Raw genomic sequence first — 16,197 nt, forward strand, 5'->3', positions numbered from 1 at the left:
GGTTTTCTTTATGCTATCAGAAAGCTCAAAAAGTTGGCCGCCTTCTAGCTGTTTCATAAATATTCTTATGTTTTACCTTAGCTTTTCCATGTTCACTTTTAAAACTTCTCTTTATTCCACCTGGCATTTATTATAAGATAAAAAGAAAGGGTCAAAATGTCTTCAATACTACCTTATAGCATTTGATTATCTTTTTCTTTCCCATGGATTGATGTCTGTTATTATGTTTTATCCACAAGATACTTTTATTTTTATTTATAATAGCCTTTATTTTACTAATATCTGCTTTGTTCCATTTATTTACAAAAATAAAGTTATATTTTGTGTTGGCATAAAGTGATTCATTTATTTGTGGCTTTATATTTTGTTTTAATATCTGGTAAGGTTGCTCCTCCAATTATGTGAATTTTCTCTCTCTCACAGTCACATCTCCAGAATACTCTAAAGGCATCCAGTCAGTTCAACAGTGAGATTTTTGCCAAAGAAATAAATATAATTTGATATTAAGGGAGTGTCAAACTTATAATTTGGAAATATTATGTGAGTCAGCTCAGTTAACATGTTTAGGGGATTAACTATAAAAAATAGATATTGAACAACCTTAATATTCAATAATATATTATAAAAAAGAGTTACAAGAATTGTGGAGGGCAGCCTCACACTAATTTCCATTAAGGGATGATTATACACTGTTAATTTTGCTCATCAGCAACTTGATGTGTACAAGTTTAGGGTTTAGGATTTTCTATCTTTTTTTTAAGATTTTATTTATTCATTTGAGAGAGCGAGAAAGAGAGAGAGCACATGAGAGGGGGGAGGGTCAGACGGAGAAGCAGACTACCTGCTGAGCAGGGAGCCCGATGCGGGACTTGATCCCAGGACTCCAGGATCGTGACCTGAGCCAAAGGCAGTTGCTTAACCAACTGAGCCACCCAGGTTCCCATAGGATTTTCTATCTTATAGCACTCTCTACTTGCCAGCACGGAGCCACTCTTCTACTGAGCTCAATGATACATGATTTTTTTAAATTAATGAATTAATTTTTTATTTAAATTCAATTTAGTTAGCATATAGTGTGTTCTTAGTTTCAGGGGTAGAGTTTAGTCATTCATCATTTGCATATAACACCCAGTGCTCATTACCTCAAGTCCCCTCCTTAATGCCCATCACCCAATTACCCCATCCCCCCACCCACCTCCCCTCTAGCAACCCTCAGTTCCTATAGTTAAGAGTCTCTTATGGTTTGCCTCCCTCCCCATTTTTAACTTATTTCATTTTTCCTTCCCTTCCCCTCTGTTCATCTGTTTTGTTCTTCAGTGAATAAAGAAGATGTGGTATATATATAAAATGGAATATTACTCAGCCATCAAAAAGAATGAAATCTTGCCATTTGCAACAATGGGGTTGGAACTAGAGGGTATTATGTTAAGAGAAATAAGTAAGAGAAAGACAAATACCATATGATTTCACTCATGTGCAATTTAAGATACATGATTTCTAAATCTGCTCTATCCAGCTATACCAGCTTAAAATCCTGTAGCCTACACCAGTGAGGGAGACCAACTATCTTGTCTCTCCACCTTGGAAAATGTTCCCTCATTCATATTGAAATATTCTTGAAGGCCTGCTCTACCACTGATGTGCTCCTGACCTTTACGGCCCACAGGCTATAAAGAAATCACTACTGTGCCGTGCAATCAACAATAGAGTAATACAGACAAAAAAAGGTTCAGAGGGGTTCCTGAGGAGAGATGAATGGGTTGAGCAGTGTGAGAAGAGCAGGGCTTGACTTATTGTCATTGCAAAGGGCTTTCTGGGAAGAATTAGGAGCTCCTGTTGTACTCCTTAGCTCTTAGCAGGTGCTATAAACATCACACCACATTCAATGACGGTATAGATGAATGAATGAATAGTAACCATGACTAAGGAAGGACCTACATGTCTTGCAGCTCCATTTACTAGATGTACATATAGCCAGAGGAGGGTTCCATGTGTCATCTGCCTGGCATTGGCTCTGGGGACTGCCTTTCAGAGTATACCCATCTTCACACTCGAAAGTTATATTATCTCCATAGCGATACACTGTTCTCATTTCCAGTTCCTTCCGGATTCCATCCATAAACTCTGGAAGGATACATTTTACCTCTGAAATTAGAAAAATCAGAAGGAAATTGATATTTTATTGTTAATTGTTAGTTGAAACTGACATAATGGAGAGATCTATGACCCCAAACTGCTTTGCCTTAAGCAAAGATGAGTCATGTTTTCAATCAAGAACTATTGACACCCACTCAACATCTTAGGATTTTAAATTCTCTGACTTTCATTTCTTGGGTAAAGTAAGAGAATATGGAATGTATTACACATCCACTTTTAATTATTGACACCTCTGCAACTATGGAAAGATTGGGAGTTAATGATATCCATGTTCTAACACTGGATCCACTTGGGTCACACAGTAAGGAAACAGGAATGTCACATTAACTCTCTCTAGGTATACAATAGATACTGGTATTTTGCTTCTTGATTGAATGCATGTTTCTGGCTCATTTTTATGCATAGAACAAAGAAACTAGTAAATCATGATTCTAAATTTAAAACATAATTTTCCTACTTTATTTTATCTCATTTAGCTTATTCTTTGTTTTGCTTTCTTTCTCTGCCCAGCTATCAATACCTTCTTCAACTTCAAGCAAAGCCTGCTTTTTAGTTGTAATTATCCCAACATGAGGCTAAATTATTTTTTTCTGTATAGGAACCAATAAGGTAAAGTGGTATTTCCCAAAGTATGGTCTGTGGTCTTCCTACATCAGAATATGATGACAGGTTTGTTAAAAGTAGACCAAACTCCAGCTCAAAATGTCAGAATCAGAGTTCTTAGGAATGGCACTTAAGATCTTAATCTTAATAAGGTTCCTGGCTGATTTTGCTAATGCTAAAAACCTAGAATGACTGCTATAAAGCACATTCCAAGAGGACAGTTATTAAGACAAGAATGAATTTTACTTGAAAGCAGCTGCCAAGAGAATAGAATATTACCCTTTTATTTTCAGGAGAAGAACCTTCCCAGAGTCTTAATTTGAATACTTAATCTTTGAAGTATTCCCTGAATCTTTGTACTTCTCCATGCAACTAAAGCAAGGAGGGGTAAATGTTCCTATTTCTGCAGAGACACAGGGACTCTGCAGTTTATGCAGTCCATTCTTGTAAATAAATACAGGAGAGCCATTTACCATCTCTGTAGAGGACCTCATTTTCGCTCTCTCTAAAATCAGACTGTGGCTAGCCAGGGACGTCTGAGACTTTTAGGTTGGGGAGGAACCTTTGGTCCTATAACCACCATGGCAGCCCTTAGGACTAACTGCTCCTTAACATTTGAAACACCAGCATGTCTGAAGTCCTTCCTACCTCATCCCTGCCCTTAGCTTAGTTTTCTAAAAAGAAAAGAAGGGAGACAAAAAGCAAATTGCTAACTTACAGTTGTGCAAAGTCAAAAGAACCACATTTGAAAGGAGACAGAATATAGTGCAGTATTTAAAAGCATGGGCTGGGCAGAGGCCCAATGCTGGCCCCACCACCCACGAGCTGCGCACCATGGACTAGTTACTGGGTCTCTCTCTCAATTTCCTCTTCTGTAGAATGGCAAGAATAATCCCATCTCATCAGACTCTTTTGGAGACTAACACAAATAATTTTTATTAAAGACCTCAGTACCATGCTTAGTCACAGAATATTATTTTTAATTCCAAATTTTGTAGTTTTTAAGAATATTACCAACAAAAGATTTTAAATTTATGCAAACATAGAAAGGAATAAAGGCAGTAAGTCTTGGCACTTGTTCTAGGGAAGAGATGAAATAAGCACTTCAACTTTGGTCTTAGAAATTATAATAAGGACCCATATTCAGTAATTCCAGGAATTAATTGCTCTCAACCTTGCTCCATGCTTCAATTTTCCTCACCAAAAAAAAAAAAAAAAAAGTGTGCTTCTAGCCTCTTATTTAAGGTATTTGTGAGGACCACTTGTGACCCTCTGAGGTCCTTCAGAGCTGAGATATATTATTAGTTAAAAGCCTGCAAATCATTTTAAATTGGTATTTGATGTCGACTGTATTACTGGAAATTCTATCAGTTCTTCCTACTATTTCCGTAGAACTGAGAATCCTTGGGTAGCCTCCTTCCCATCTTTTTTTCCCCCCTGCTTTTCTCGTCCCCCTAATGATACTCATTTCACAATCTTCTCAGAAAGATCTCTCAGGCTTATTGGCTCCATGCATCCATTTTCCATTAAAAAACCCAGCAAGAATAAGAAATACCTTTGCAATAATGATCAAATTGGCTCCAGGTTCCCTGGTATGTGCAGAATATGAAGGCTCTTCCCACCAACAGGTAGCCTGGGTCACAGGTGTAGTTGACGGTCATCCCAGGAAGATATGGAGATGCATGTCCTTCAATGTAATGCCCATTGTGGATCTTGGGCAGAGGTGGGCATGCTAAGAACAAGATCCCCCCAAAACACAAGAAAAGACATTCAGTTAAACAAAGAAGTACAAATACATCAACATATCTAATAACATCTCTGACTACTAGATACACAGGAAGACCCAGGGCACGTAGATCCCAAGGCACCACTTATTTACCGATCAGTGGGAAGACTGATTCTTTTAATGTAGACTTCTCCACCTTTCAACAGGATCGCCTGTATTCTCTACCCACAAACTGCATCAGATGGGGGTACCACCAGGATCTGCAAACAAGCACTTCAGTGCTGTCTGTCCTCCCTGGTGCACAGAGCTTGTGTGGACAATCACAGCCACAAATGAGCCCCCGATTGTCAGGTACTGTCATTTAATGCCAGACTAATATGTAAAAGGAAGGAGTTTTGGGAGAGGAGAGCACAAAGAGAACACAACCTTGAACTCCACTTCTCTAGGGCATCTTGAGTTCCCGTTGCTAAAAGTGAGACGAAGAGTCAACAAAATGCAGTCACAGGCTGAGCAGAACACTTAGAAGGAACAAAAGGAATACAAATGCCTGCATCGGAGTTTTAGTTATTTCCATAGCATCAAGTCTGAAGTAAAATAAAGCCATCAACATTTGCTTTTTGCTCTGCACACCCATCTATCCAAGAGAAATACAACTTATTTTTTTTTTAAGTAGGTTCCATGCCCAGTAGGGAGCCCAGTGCAGGGCTGAACCCACAACCCTGAGATCAAGACCTGAGCCCAGATCATGAATCAGCCGCTCAACCGACTGAGCCATCCAGGCGCCCCGAAATACAACTTGTAACAGAGATGGCACGACAGAGTATTTTCTTTGGCATTTGTTTTTAGTGTTTGGGAAAATAGTCTCTATAAAGTCTGGACCTCACTGATTCTCCCCACTCTCTCCCTCCTCTTCTCGCTGTCCCACACTCCTCACCCCAGCAGGAAGGGCCATCAGAGTACCACCAGTTGGGACACAGCATGGCACATCTAGAACCCAGCTGTTATTCGCCCGGCAGGTAATTCTGTGTGTCTGACTTTTATAAGAAAGCCATGTTCCCAAGCAAGATGACTGTTCCCATAGAAATAGGGAGGTTCTCGCCTAGATATTCTGATCTATAGGGGGCATAGGGAAATGTGCACTGACCTGCAGGACCAGCAGGTTCACAGCGAGGGGCAGGGCCGCTCCAAATCCCCCTCCCTTGACTGTCACTTGTGCAGTGGATGGTGCTCTCCCCGATGAGGTTGAAGGTCATCCCTCTGGCTGGGTGGTGGTCACATGTGTAAGTAATTTCCTTTCCATAGGGAATGTCTCCCTGAGAAGTTCCGGTGTAGTGCCCATTAAGGATAGAGGGAGGATTTGGACAAAAGATTTCTAGAAAGAAAGCAAGAGCTTTAGGTTCCATTACAGTTTCAATCAAAATGATCATACAACCATGGTGCCCTGGGACTGAATTTTTGCCCTGAGAACACAACTAAGGTGGGTGGATTTAAATATGTAAGACTTTTTCGGAGAAGGAAATAACTGAAGTGAGACTTTAATAGCAGTTTATTGCAAAAGTCCAAGACTCTCCAGGTAGCTAAGATTCAACTGGAAAGGCAACTGATTTGTTTTTCAGCAGCTGTTGTTTGCCTGCTTGATGTCTGTCATGAAGACAGTCCTGGGTTGACACTGGCGGTATAAGACAGATGAGGTTGGTCCTCAAAGATCTGAAGTTGCAAAGAAATCTTAGTAAATCTTTATTAAACATAGACTATTGTTTTCAGCAGATGGAAATGCTTCTTGATGATTCAAGACCACTATCATCTGTATCAATACCAAATACACAATAGTGTCTTCAGAATACACTGATTCCTATAGGGCTCTTCAGAGCCAGAATAAGTGGCTCTAGGAGACTTTTTTTGTTTTTGTTTTTTTCTTCCTTCCAAGTGACCAGCTGTCATTTCCTTCTGCTTTTAGTGTATCTGTTTCTAGCAGTTCTCTCCCTAAAACTAATTTGATGGTTTGAATCTGATATGAATTTAGAAATAGATACCCAAGCCTGTCAGAATCATGTGAATAAACACAATGAAGGCCTTCATACAATGAACAGTGAGTGACTTCTCCTATCTGGATTTTATCTATGTGTTTGTATTTATCTAAAGCTTACTTATGTATTTACTTTCAGATTTCTAAGTCTCAGGAAGGTAGAGTTTGTTGGATATCTGAGTTTTATTCATACTGGATGTTCTTACAAAGTTCCATCACAGTCCTATAAGATGTCCAAATAGATTTCTAGCAAGATATTTTAACAGAATCCAGATTAAAAGGGCGATTCACAACTGAACGAAGGTGGCTCTGTATATTACATTTCTACGCACCTGTGCTTCAAAATCTAAGTGGATTATATCTCGGAGGCTGCTGTGGATCCAAGGGAGTTGGAATCCAAGGGAATGGGGGGAACTGCCCCACCCACATTTGCTGCAACTGACGAAAAAGTAAAACTGGAGAGAGCCCAACATGGTGGACAGGCACCAGAGCTAGAGAATTTGCAGAGGTCCAGCCAGCCTGCCGGGAGAAGCAGGCACCCATCCAGGCAGGACAGAGAGGAGTTTGGAGGCAGAGAAGAAGGAGGAACTTTTTTTTCTTTTTTAAGATTTTATTTATTTATTTGACAGAGAGATAGAGAGAGAACACAAGTAGGCAGAGTGGCAGGCAGAGGGAGAGGGAGAAGCAGGCTCCCCGCTGAGCAGGGAGCCAGACGTGGGGCTCGATCCCAAGACCCCAGGATCATGACCTGAGCCAAAGGCAGCTGCTTTAACCGACTGAGCCACCCAGGCGCCCCAGAGAAGGAGGATCTTGAGGAGCCAGCTCCCTCTTCAGGGCCAGAGACTTCCCTAACGGAGCAGGTAGAAAGCAGAAGTGGTGAGTGACCGACTGGACCCATTTTTCTCCAGCTGCGCAGATTTCTGAGAAGGGACCTCTGCGACTGGGGGAAAGAGGAAAGGGAGGGAGAGGCAAACAAGAATAACAAAGGGCATTGAAGGAACCTGCTCCCTGGCCATCGGCTTTGGGATTTCAGCAGGAGGTTTGCCTTCAGACCTCTGGGAGTACCCTGACTTGAGGATTCTGCCGCCCCTGTTGGGTTGTGGGCACCCACAAAGTAACAGGGACTAAACCCACACCTCCCCCAACTCTGCCTTCAGCTTTTTCTACACCAACTTTTTTAAAACTAGTGCTCCCCAGTGCAGCCCAGAGCCAATGCAGGTAAAGAGAGACCAAACACTTGAGCTATAAATCGCCACCTTCTGGAAATCAAAGGAATGGTCTCTAATTGCAATTATGTTGAACTGCAGTAAACAATTAAAGTTATGTGCAACTTCAAATGGGACGGCAGAGACACATTTTGTCAAACGCTGTGAAAAATCACAGGAACATTGTATGGCAAGTGATCGATTTCAAAGGCATGGAATGTTGCACTCTAAGTGATTAAGAATTCAAAACAACTGTTACAAAGAGATTCCGTGAGCTACAAGAAAACTCAGGAAGGCAATTCAGTGAACTCGGGAATAAAATTAATGAACAGAAAGAGTTCTTTACAAAGATGTGGTATATATATATATACACATATAAATGTAAATATATATATGATAGAATATTATCAGCCATCAAAAAGAATGAAATGTTTCCATTTGCAACCATGTGGATGGAGCTAGACTGTATTATACTAAATGAAATAAGTCAATCAGAGAAAGACAAATACCATATGATTTCATTCATATGTGGAATTTAAGAAACAAAACATGAACATATGGTATGGGAAACAAACAAAAAAGGAGATAGAGGGAGACAAACCATAAGACTTTTTTTTTTAAAGATTTTATTTATTTATTTGAGAGAGAGAGCCTGAGCTGGGAAAGAGGGAGAGACAAACTCCCCACTGAGCAGGGAGCCCGATGTAGGGCTCAATCCCAAGACCCAGGGATCATGACCTGAGCCAAAGACAGATGCTTAACCAACTGAACCACCCAGGTGTTACCCATAATAGACTCTTAAGGATAGAGAACAAACTGAGGGTTGATGGAGGGAGGTGGGTGAGGGATGAGATAGATAGGTGATGGGTATGAAGAAGGGCACTTGTTATGATGAGCGCAGGGTGTTATATATAAATGATGAATCACTGGATTCTACTCCTGAAACCAATATTGCACTGTGTATTAACTAACTAGAGTTTAAATAAAACTTTGAAAAAAAGGAAGAGTTCTTTATCAAAGAGATTGAAATTAAAAAAAGAACCAGACACAACTAAACCACCCTTTTATTTTATGAACAATAAAGTTTTCTATATCTCTAAAACAAACCAACAAACCAACAAACCAGACAGAAATTCTGGAGATGACGAATTCAATGAATCCAATGAAGAATAGGTTAGAGAGTTTAGGAAATAGGACAGATCAGATTAAGAATAGGTTAGTGACCTGGAGGATAGAAATTTAGAAATAACTCAGAAGAGGAGTGAGAACTAAGATTTTTAAAAAAGTGATGAAACCCTATGAGAGGTATTAGATATGAGAAAAACAAATATAAGGACAACGGGTCCACCAGAAGAAGAAGAGAGGGAGAAGGGAGCAAGAAGTATCTTTAGAAAAATAGTAGCTGAGAACTTCCCTAATATGGGGAAGGAATTAAACATATAAAGCCAAGAAGCTACTAGAACACCCTATTATCTCATTGCAAAAAGACCCTCCCCAAAATATCTTTTTAAAAAAAATATTTTATTCATTTATTTGACAGAGACAGACACAGTGAGAGGGAACACAAGTGGGGAAGAGGGAGAAGCAGGCTTCCCGCTGAGCTGGGAGCCCAAGGCAGGACTCAATCCCAGGACCCTGGGATCATGACCTGAGCCGAAGGCAGATGCTTAACGACTGAGCCACCCAGGCGCCCAAACCTCCCCAAAATATCTTGTAATGAAACTGCCAAAAATCAGTGATCAAGGGGAAGCGAGGAACAATATATTCAAAGTGGTGAAAGAAAAATTGCCCGCCAACAATACGTTATCTAGCAAGATTAGCCTTCAGATGTGAAAGAGAAATAAAAGCTTTCCCAGAAAAACAAAAACTGAGGGAGGGTCACCACCACCGCGAGACCTGCCTTACAAGAAATGTTGAAAGGTCTTCAGCTGAAATGAAAAGACATCAGCGAGTGACATAACAGCAAGTGAAAATACACAGTACTCTAGCAAAGGTGAAGAATAAACCGAAAACCGTAACTCTCTATTGTTGACCACCTAATTATAATATTAAAGCTCACAGAAAAGAGCATTCAATAGAACTGTACCTACTATAATTTCACAATGACTTCACAGCATGAAAAGAAGTAAACTAACAACAAAAATATAAAAGGGGAGGAGTAGAAGGCTGGAAGCTTTATAGGTGAATGAAGATAAGGCGTTATCGGTTCTGAAGCCCGCCAGGTCCAGAAGCCTGGGTGATCCAGGTTCTGCTAGGAGAAGCCAAGCTTCCCAGAGAATGTTTCAGAAAAAGTGACGTGGAATGGGGGCATTTCGTAGACTCCTAAGAGACCTCCAGAGAAGACATGGCTTCCAGAGAAAACACAAAGAGGACAAACAGAGTGCTAAGAGTAAGTCAGCTGGATGCACTTGAACTTAAAAGGCTCTGGAGCAGCTGGTTTGGCCCCAGTTTACTCTCTGCTTTCATGGATTTAAGCCAGGTCCCTTCGCCCACTTTGAACCAGAGGTGAAAGGGTTCTTGTGGCTTTTCTTGTGGCGATTGACCGTTTACTCTAAAGATGCCACCATGGGACATTCCATTTTGCATGTTCAGTACAAAAAACAATGTTTTCCCGAAGCCCAGGTACCAGCCTCAGTGGCTACAACAGCATGGCCACCACTTGTTTCAAAACCGCCATTTGGCGTCATTTGGCAAAGCCAGGCAGCGCGTGAATATCATGGTTGAACTTTTGAAATTAGGTGGGCTGATTAATTTCCTGATTTTCCTTCAGAGGGGCAAGTTTGCAACTTTGCCAGAACGTTCCCTAGCCATTCGTTCTGTATGTCACAAGCCCCGAAACAAAATGTGAAGTTGGCTTTGAGTATATGACCAGGGAATTTTTCTGGCATGGTTTTGCTGAGTTTCGGATTTTTCTCTTACCACGTATTAATATCCAGAAGTTGAAAGCTGAGTGATCTTCATGATGTATTCCTCTTACTGGTGTTCCCAACAGTGACAAGACATTAGCCACCAGCGGCAAACAGTGTTCTCTGTGCCGAGAGCGGCCCCCGCATGCCTCAGACCGGAGGAGGTGAGCATATGTTCTGTTACTACTGTGTGAAGAGTAGTTTCTTATTTGACAGGTACTTTCCTTGTCCTAAGTGTGGCCCACACATACACAGTGTACAGCCACTGAAATCAGGAATCGCAATGACAGCAGTGAATGCTCTTTAGAAACTAAGATTGTTTCCTCTAAGGAAAACTGTACTAGGTTCAAAACTTAATATTAGACATCCTAAGCATTCTGTTTTGGTGTCTTTTATGAGGGGATGTGCTTCTCAGCTACCGTCTTCTGTTCATTTCCAAGCATGATGAGATTCTAATCACTAGAAACCACATGATTCTGATTATATTAGGCAAACAATAATGTTTATTTTTCTTTAAATCATTGCATTCAATTCTTAATGTCGAGAATAATGGACAGTTTTTTGTCAGACTACTAAAAATGCTCTTTTATTTTGCTACTTCCTAGAAAGAGGTTAGAGTCTAAAATGACTTTGGAGGGTGCCTGGGTGGCTCAGTTGGTTAAGCGACTGCCTTCGGCTCAGGTCATGATCCTGGAGGCCCGGGATCGAGTCCCACATCGGGCTCCCCGCTCAGCAGGGAGTCTGCTTCTCCCTCTGACCCTCTTCCCTCTCGTGCTCTCTATCTCTCATTCTCTCTCTCTCAAATAAATAAATAAAATCTTTTAAAAAAATAAAATGATTTTGGAGACTCTGGGATGAGTGTGTATTTATTTTTAGAGATGGCATTATAACATCATAATCTGACAATGATAAGACCCTGGTGTTTTGAGCTTTTAAGATCTAGCGCCTCAGTTGTAGTTTTAAGGTTTTCTCTAAAACCTGTTTTTGAGGGGTTCAGTTGGCTTCATGCTCAGGCAAAATGATGGCCACCAGAGGCTCCAGACTGATGTTCTGCCAGCTTTCTGGTCCGCCTGGAGTGAGAGTTTCTTGTGTAATAGTTCCAGCTAAGTCCAGGACCCCACTGTCATTGGTCTCCCTGGGATTACACATTCGTGAAGCAGGACAGAAAAGGACTACTCTTAATTACTAGATGTGTACCACGTGGACCCACAGTAGGAGAACAGGCAGTTCACCACACAGGAAACTCAGGTGCCATCATAAGAATAGTGGATGTTGGGCAGCTAAAAACAACAGATCCTTACTAGAGTCTACATTTGCCTTTTTTATATCAAAAGTCTGTATGCATTCTTTAATTTTACCAGTGATCTGGGCTGATCAGGACATAAGTAAGTGAATCGTTGACTCAGACTGTAGATTTAAAAGGATTAAATAAATCAACATTTTGTTATACCAACAACACAAAAAGATAAGGCGTTAATCAGCATAAAAAGGACTATTTTCTCTATGAGACACTTTGTATAAGCCATGTGGTAACCGCAAAGCAAAAATCTAGAGTCATAAAACATAAAAAATGAGGTGGATGACCAAATCACCATAGGAAATCACCATTTTTGCAAAGATAGAAACAGAGGGAAAAAGAAACAAAGAAGGAACAAGACAACCCGAAGGCAAATGATACAATGGCAGTAATAAGTCCTTATGTAGCAATAGTTACTCTAAATACAAATGGATGAATTCACCAATCACAAGGCCCAGAGTAGCTGAAGGCACAGATTCAGCTGAATTCAGAGTAGTTGAATTTGATAAGAAATAAGACCCAATTACATGCTGCCCACAGGAAATTCATTTCAGCTCTGAAGACACACATAGGCTCAAAGTGAAGGGATGGAGAAGGATATTCTATGCAAGTGGAAATCAAAAGAACATGGGAATACCCATACTTTATATAAGACAACATAGACTTCATGCCAAAAATGATAACAAGAGACAAAGAAGGCCATTATAAGGTGATAAAAGGGCCAATCTATGTAGAAGATATAATAATTGTAAGTATATACACACCCAACATCAAAGCACTAAATCTATTAGGCAAATACACAGGGATCTAAAGGGAGAAATAGACAACTATACAATAATAATAGGGGACTTCAGTTCCTCTATATGAACAATGGATAGATCAGACAGAAAATTAACAAGGAAACATTGGAATTGAACCATACTCTAGAACAAATGGACTTGACAGATAGATATAGAACATTCCATCCAACAGCAGCAGAATACACATTCTTCCTGAGTGCACACAAAACATTTTCCAGGATAGATCATATGATAGGGCACGAAACAAATTTCAGCAAATTTAAGATGACTGAAATCATACCAACTATTTTTTTTCTGACCACAATAGACGTATTTTTTTTTTAGAAATCTGCAACAAGAGGAAAACTGGAAAATCTATGTGGAAACTAAAAACTATGTGGAAACTAAACAACCCACTTCTGAACAACCAATGGCTCAAAGAAGAAATTAAAAAGGAAATTAAAAAATGATCACAAGACAAATAAAAATGGAAATACAACATACCAAATCTTATGGGATGCCACCAAAGCAGTTCTGAGAGGAAACTTTATAGTGATAAATGCATATAGTAAGAAACCAGAAAGATCTCAAATAAACAACCTTACTTTACACTTCAAGGAACCAGAGAAAGAAGAACAGATTAAGCCCAAAGTTATCAGAAGAAAGGAAACAGTAAGATCAGAGTGGAAATAAATGAAATAGAGAACAGAAAAACAATAGACGATATCAACAAAACTAAAAGCTGGTTTTATGTAAAGATAAACAAAATTAACAAACTTTTAGCAGGACTAACTAAAAAGAGAGAGAGAGAGAAGACTCAAATAAATAAAATTAGAAATGAAAAAGGAGACATTACAACAGAAATACACAGGACCACAAGATATTATTATGAACAATTATATGCCACAAATTAAATAACCTAGAAGAAATGGATAAATTTCTAGAAACATAAAAACTACCAAGACCAACTCAGGAAGAAATAGAAAATCTAGGAGTGCCTAGGTGGCTCAGTTGGTTAAGTGTCTGCCTTCGGCTCAGGTCATGATCCCAGGGTCTGGGGATTGAGCCCCCTCAGTGGGCTTCCTGTTCAGTGGGGAGTCTGCTTCTCCCTCTCCCTCTGCCTGGTGCTCCTCCCTGCTTGTGTGCTCTCTCTCTCAAATAGATAAATCAAATCTTAAAAAAAAAAAAAGAAATAGAAAATCTGAAGGGACCAATAACTAGCAAAAAGATACTCAGTATACTACCAAAAACCTCTCAACATTGAAAACTCTTGGGCTGATAGCTTCACTGATGAATTCTACCAAACGTTCAAAGAAAAATTAATACCAACCCCTCTCAAACCTTTCCAAACAACTGTGGAGATGAGAATATGTCTAACCTCATTCTATGAGACCAGCATTAGATTACCCTGACACCAATGCCAGATCAGGACACCACAAGAAAAGTAAACTGTAGACCAACATCCTGGATGATATAGATGCAAAGTTCTCAACAAAATATTAGCAAGCCCAATTCAAACACATAAAGAGGATTATACACTATGATCAAGGGGGATTTATCCCTGGGATGTAAGGATGCTTCAACAAACACAAGTCAATAAATATAACCATCACAGAATAAAACGAAAAATTTTAAGTCATATGATCATCTCAATAGAGGCAGAAAAGAGTATTTGACAAAATACAATATCCTTCATGATAAAAACCCTTGGCAGATTGGGTATAGAAGGAACATACCCTAATGTAATAAAGGTCATATGTGACAAACCCGTGACTAACATTATACCCAGTGGAGAAAAATGGGAAGTTTTTTCTCTAAGATCAGGAACAGGGCAAGGGTGCCCACTCTTACCACCCTTACTCAGTGTGGTACTGGACATCTTAGCTAGAGCAATTAGTCAAAACAACAAAATAAAAGTCACACAGAGGGTAGGCAAGATGGTGGAGGAGTAGGAGACCTAGATTTCGTCTGGTCTCAGGAATTCAGCTGAATAGGGATCAAACCATTCTGAACACCTACGAACTCAACAGGAGATCGAACAGGAGAGTAGCAACAACTCTCTGAACAGAGAAGCGACCACTTACTGGAAGGTAGGATGTGCGGAGAAGTGAATCCGAGGCGATATTTGGGAGGACAGACGGCGGGGGAGGGGGCCTCCGTCGGCCGCTTCTGGCAAGTGCTAGAGCCGCAGAGCACAAAATCGGAACTTTTAGAAGTCGGCTCCGCTGAGGGACGTCGCTGCAGTGGCTAAGCGGGGGGTGGAACCCTCACATGACAGTGTGGTCCTAGGACCCTTGGGGGTCACAGAAAGACCGGGGGTGCCTGAGTGCGGCAGAGCTCCCAGGGATCGGAGCGGGGAAGCCAGCTGCAGGGACGGAGCCGAGGCGCGGGCTCTCAGCTCGGGGTGGCCATAAACTGTGATCCGCGGCCCAGTCGGGCCACTGCTCCTCCAGCAGGGACGCAACAAGCGGCAGATCCGGGGAGACGCCCCTCCCTCCCCCTGGAGGAGCAGCGCGGGAGCGCACCGCAGGGATCTGCTGGGTTTGGAGACTCCACACGAGGTCGGGTGCCAGAGATAGAAACGCTCGGTCACAGGCCGGGTGAGCACGGAGTGCGGCCGGAGACCAGGGAGATGGGAGTGACTGACTGCTTTTCTCTGGGGGCGCACTGAGGAGCGGGGCCCCGAGTTCTCGGCTCCTCCGGGTGGAGATTGGGAGGCCACCATTTTCACCCTGGTCCTCCAAAGCTGTACCAAGAGCTTGCAGGGAACAAAAGCTCCTGAGAGCAAACCCGAGCAGCTCCTTAGCCCAGACCGACAAGGGCGGGGCAATTCAGCCTCCGGCAAAGACATTTGGAAACCACGGCAACAGGCCCCTCCCCCAGAAGATCAGCACGAACAGCCAGCAAGCCAAGACCAAGTTTACCGATCAAGGAGAACGGGAGAACTCCAGCGCTAGGGGAATACTGCACATAGAATTCATGGCTTTTTTTTTTTTTTACCATGATTCATTAGTTCATCAAAGTTAATTTTTAGGCACCTGGGTGGCTCAGTTGGTTAAGCGACTGCCTTCGGCTCAGGTCATGATCCTGGAGTCCCGGGATCGAGTCCCACATCGGGCTCTCTGCTCAGCAGGGAGTCTGCGTCTCCCTCTGACCCCCCCCATGCTCTCTCTCTCATTCTCTCTCTCAAATAAATAAATAAATAAAATCTTAAAAAAAAGTTAATTTTTGTTAACTGTTTTTTTTTTATTTTTCTTTTTCCCTTTTTTAACCATCTTATTAATCCCTTTTAAAAAAAAACATTATTTATTTTTCATTTTTAGAGTCATATTTTATCCCTTCACAGTAGTTACCCTTATTTTTGGCATATATATATAAGTTGTTCTCTCTTTAAAATTTTGAGATACAGTTTCTTCTAACAGATCAAAATATACCCTAAATCACTAGTGTATGGCTTTGTTCTAGTCTCCTGCCTGATCACATTCTCTCCCTTTTTCC

General features: G+C 41.1%; 1 protein-coding gene and 1 pseudogene across 2 annotated transcripts in view; one reads left to right on the forward strand and one right to left on the reverse strand.

Moving 5' to 3' along the window:
* Window positions 1–1,219: 1,219 nt before the first annotated feature.
* Window positions 1,220–16,197, reverse strand: part of CR2 (complement C3d receptor 2) — a 112,955-nt gene continuing 97,977 nt past the window's right edge. Inside the window, exons 13-15 of one of the 2 annotated variants that reach the window (XM_073884452.1) lie at window positions 5,631–5,858; window positions 4,316–4,492; window positions 1,220–2,145 (exon numbers count right to left, since the gene is read on the reverse strand). In XM_073884452.1, the coding sequence (XP_073740553.1) occupies window positions 1,883–2,145; window positions 4,316–4,492; window positions 5,631–5,858 (668 nt within the window). In that variant the 3' untranslated portion in view covers window positions 1,220–1,882. The remainder of the gene's footprint in view (window positions 2,146–4,315; window positions 4,493–5,630; window positions 5,859–16,197) is intronic. The other variant, XM_025855183.2, reaches the window with a different exon arrangement.
* On the forward strand, window positions 10,062–10,930 carry LOC112811204 (peroxisome biogenesis factor 2-like; annotated as a pseudogene).

Source organism: Callorhinus ursinus, unplaced genomic scaffold (genome assembly GCF_003265705.2).
Source record: "Callorhinus ursinus isolate GAN/ISIS: 27379988/994484 unplaced genomic scaffold, GSC_fseal_2.0 scaffold57, whole genome shotgun sequence".
Classification (NCBI taxonomy): Eukaryota; Metazoa; Chordata; class Mammalia; order Carnivora; family Otariidae; genus Callorhinus; species Callorhinus ursinus.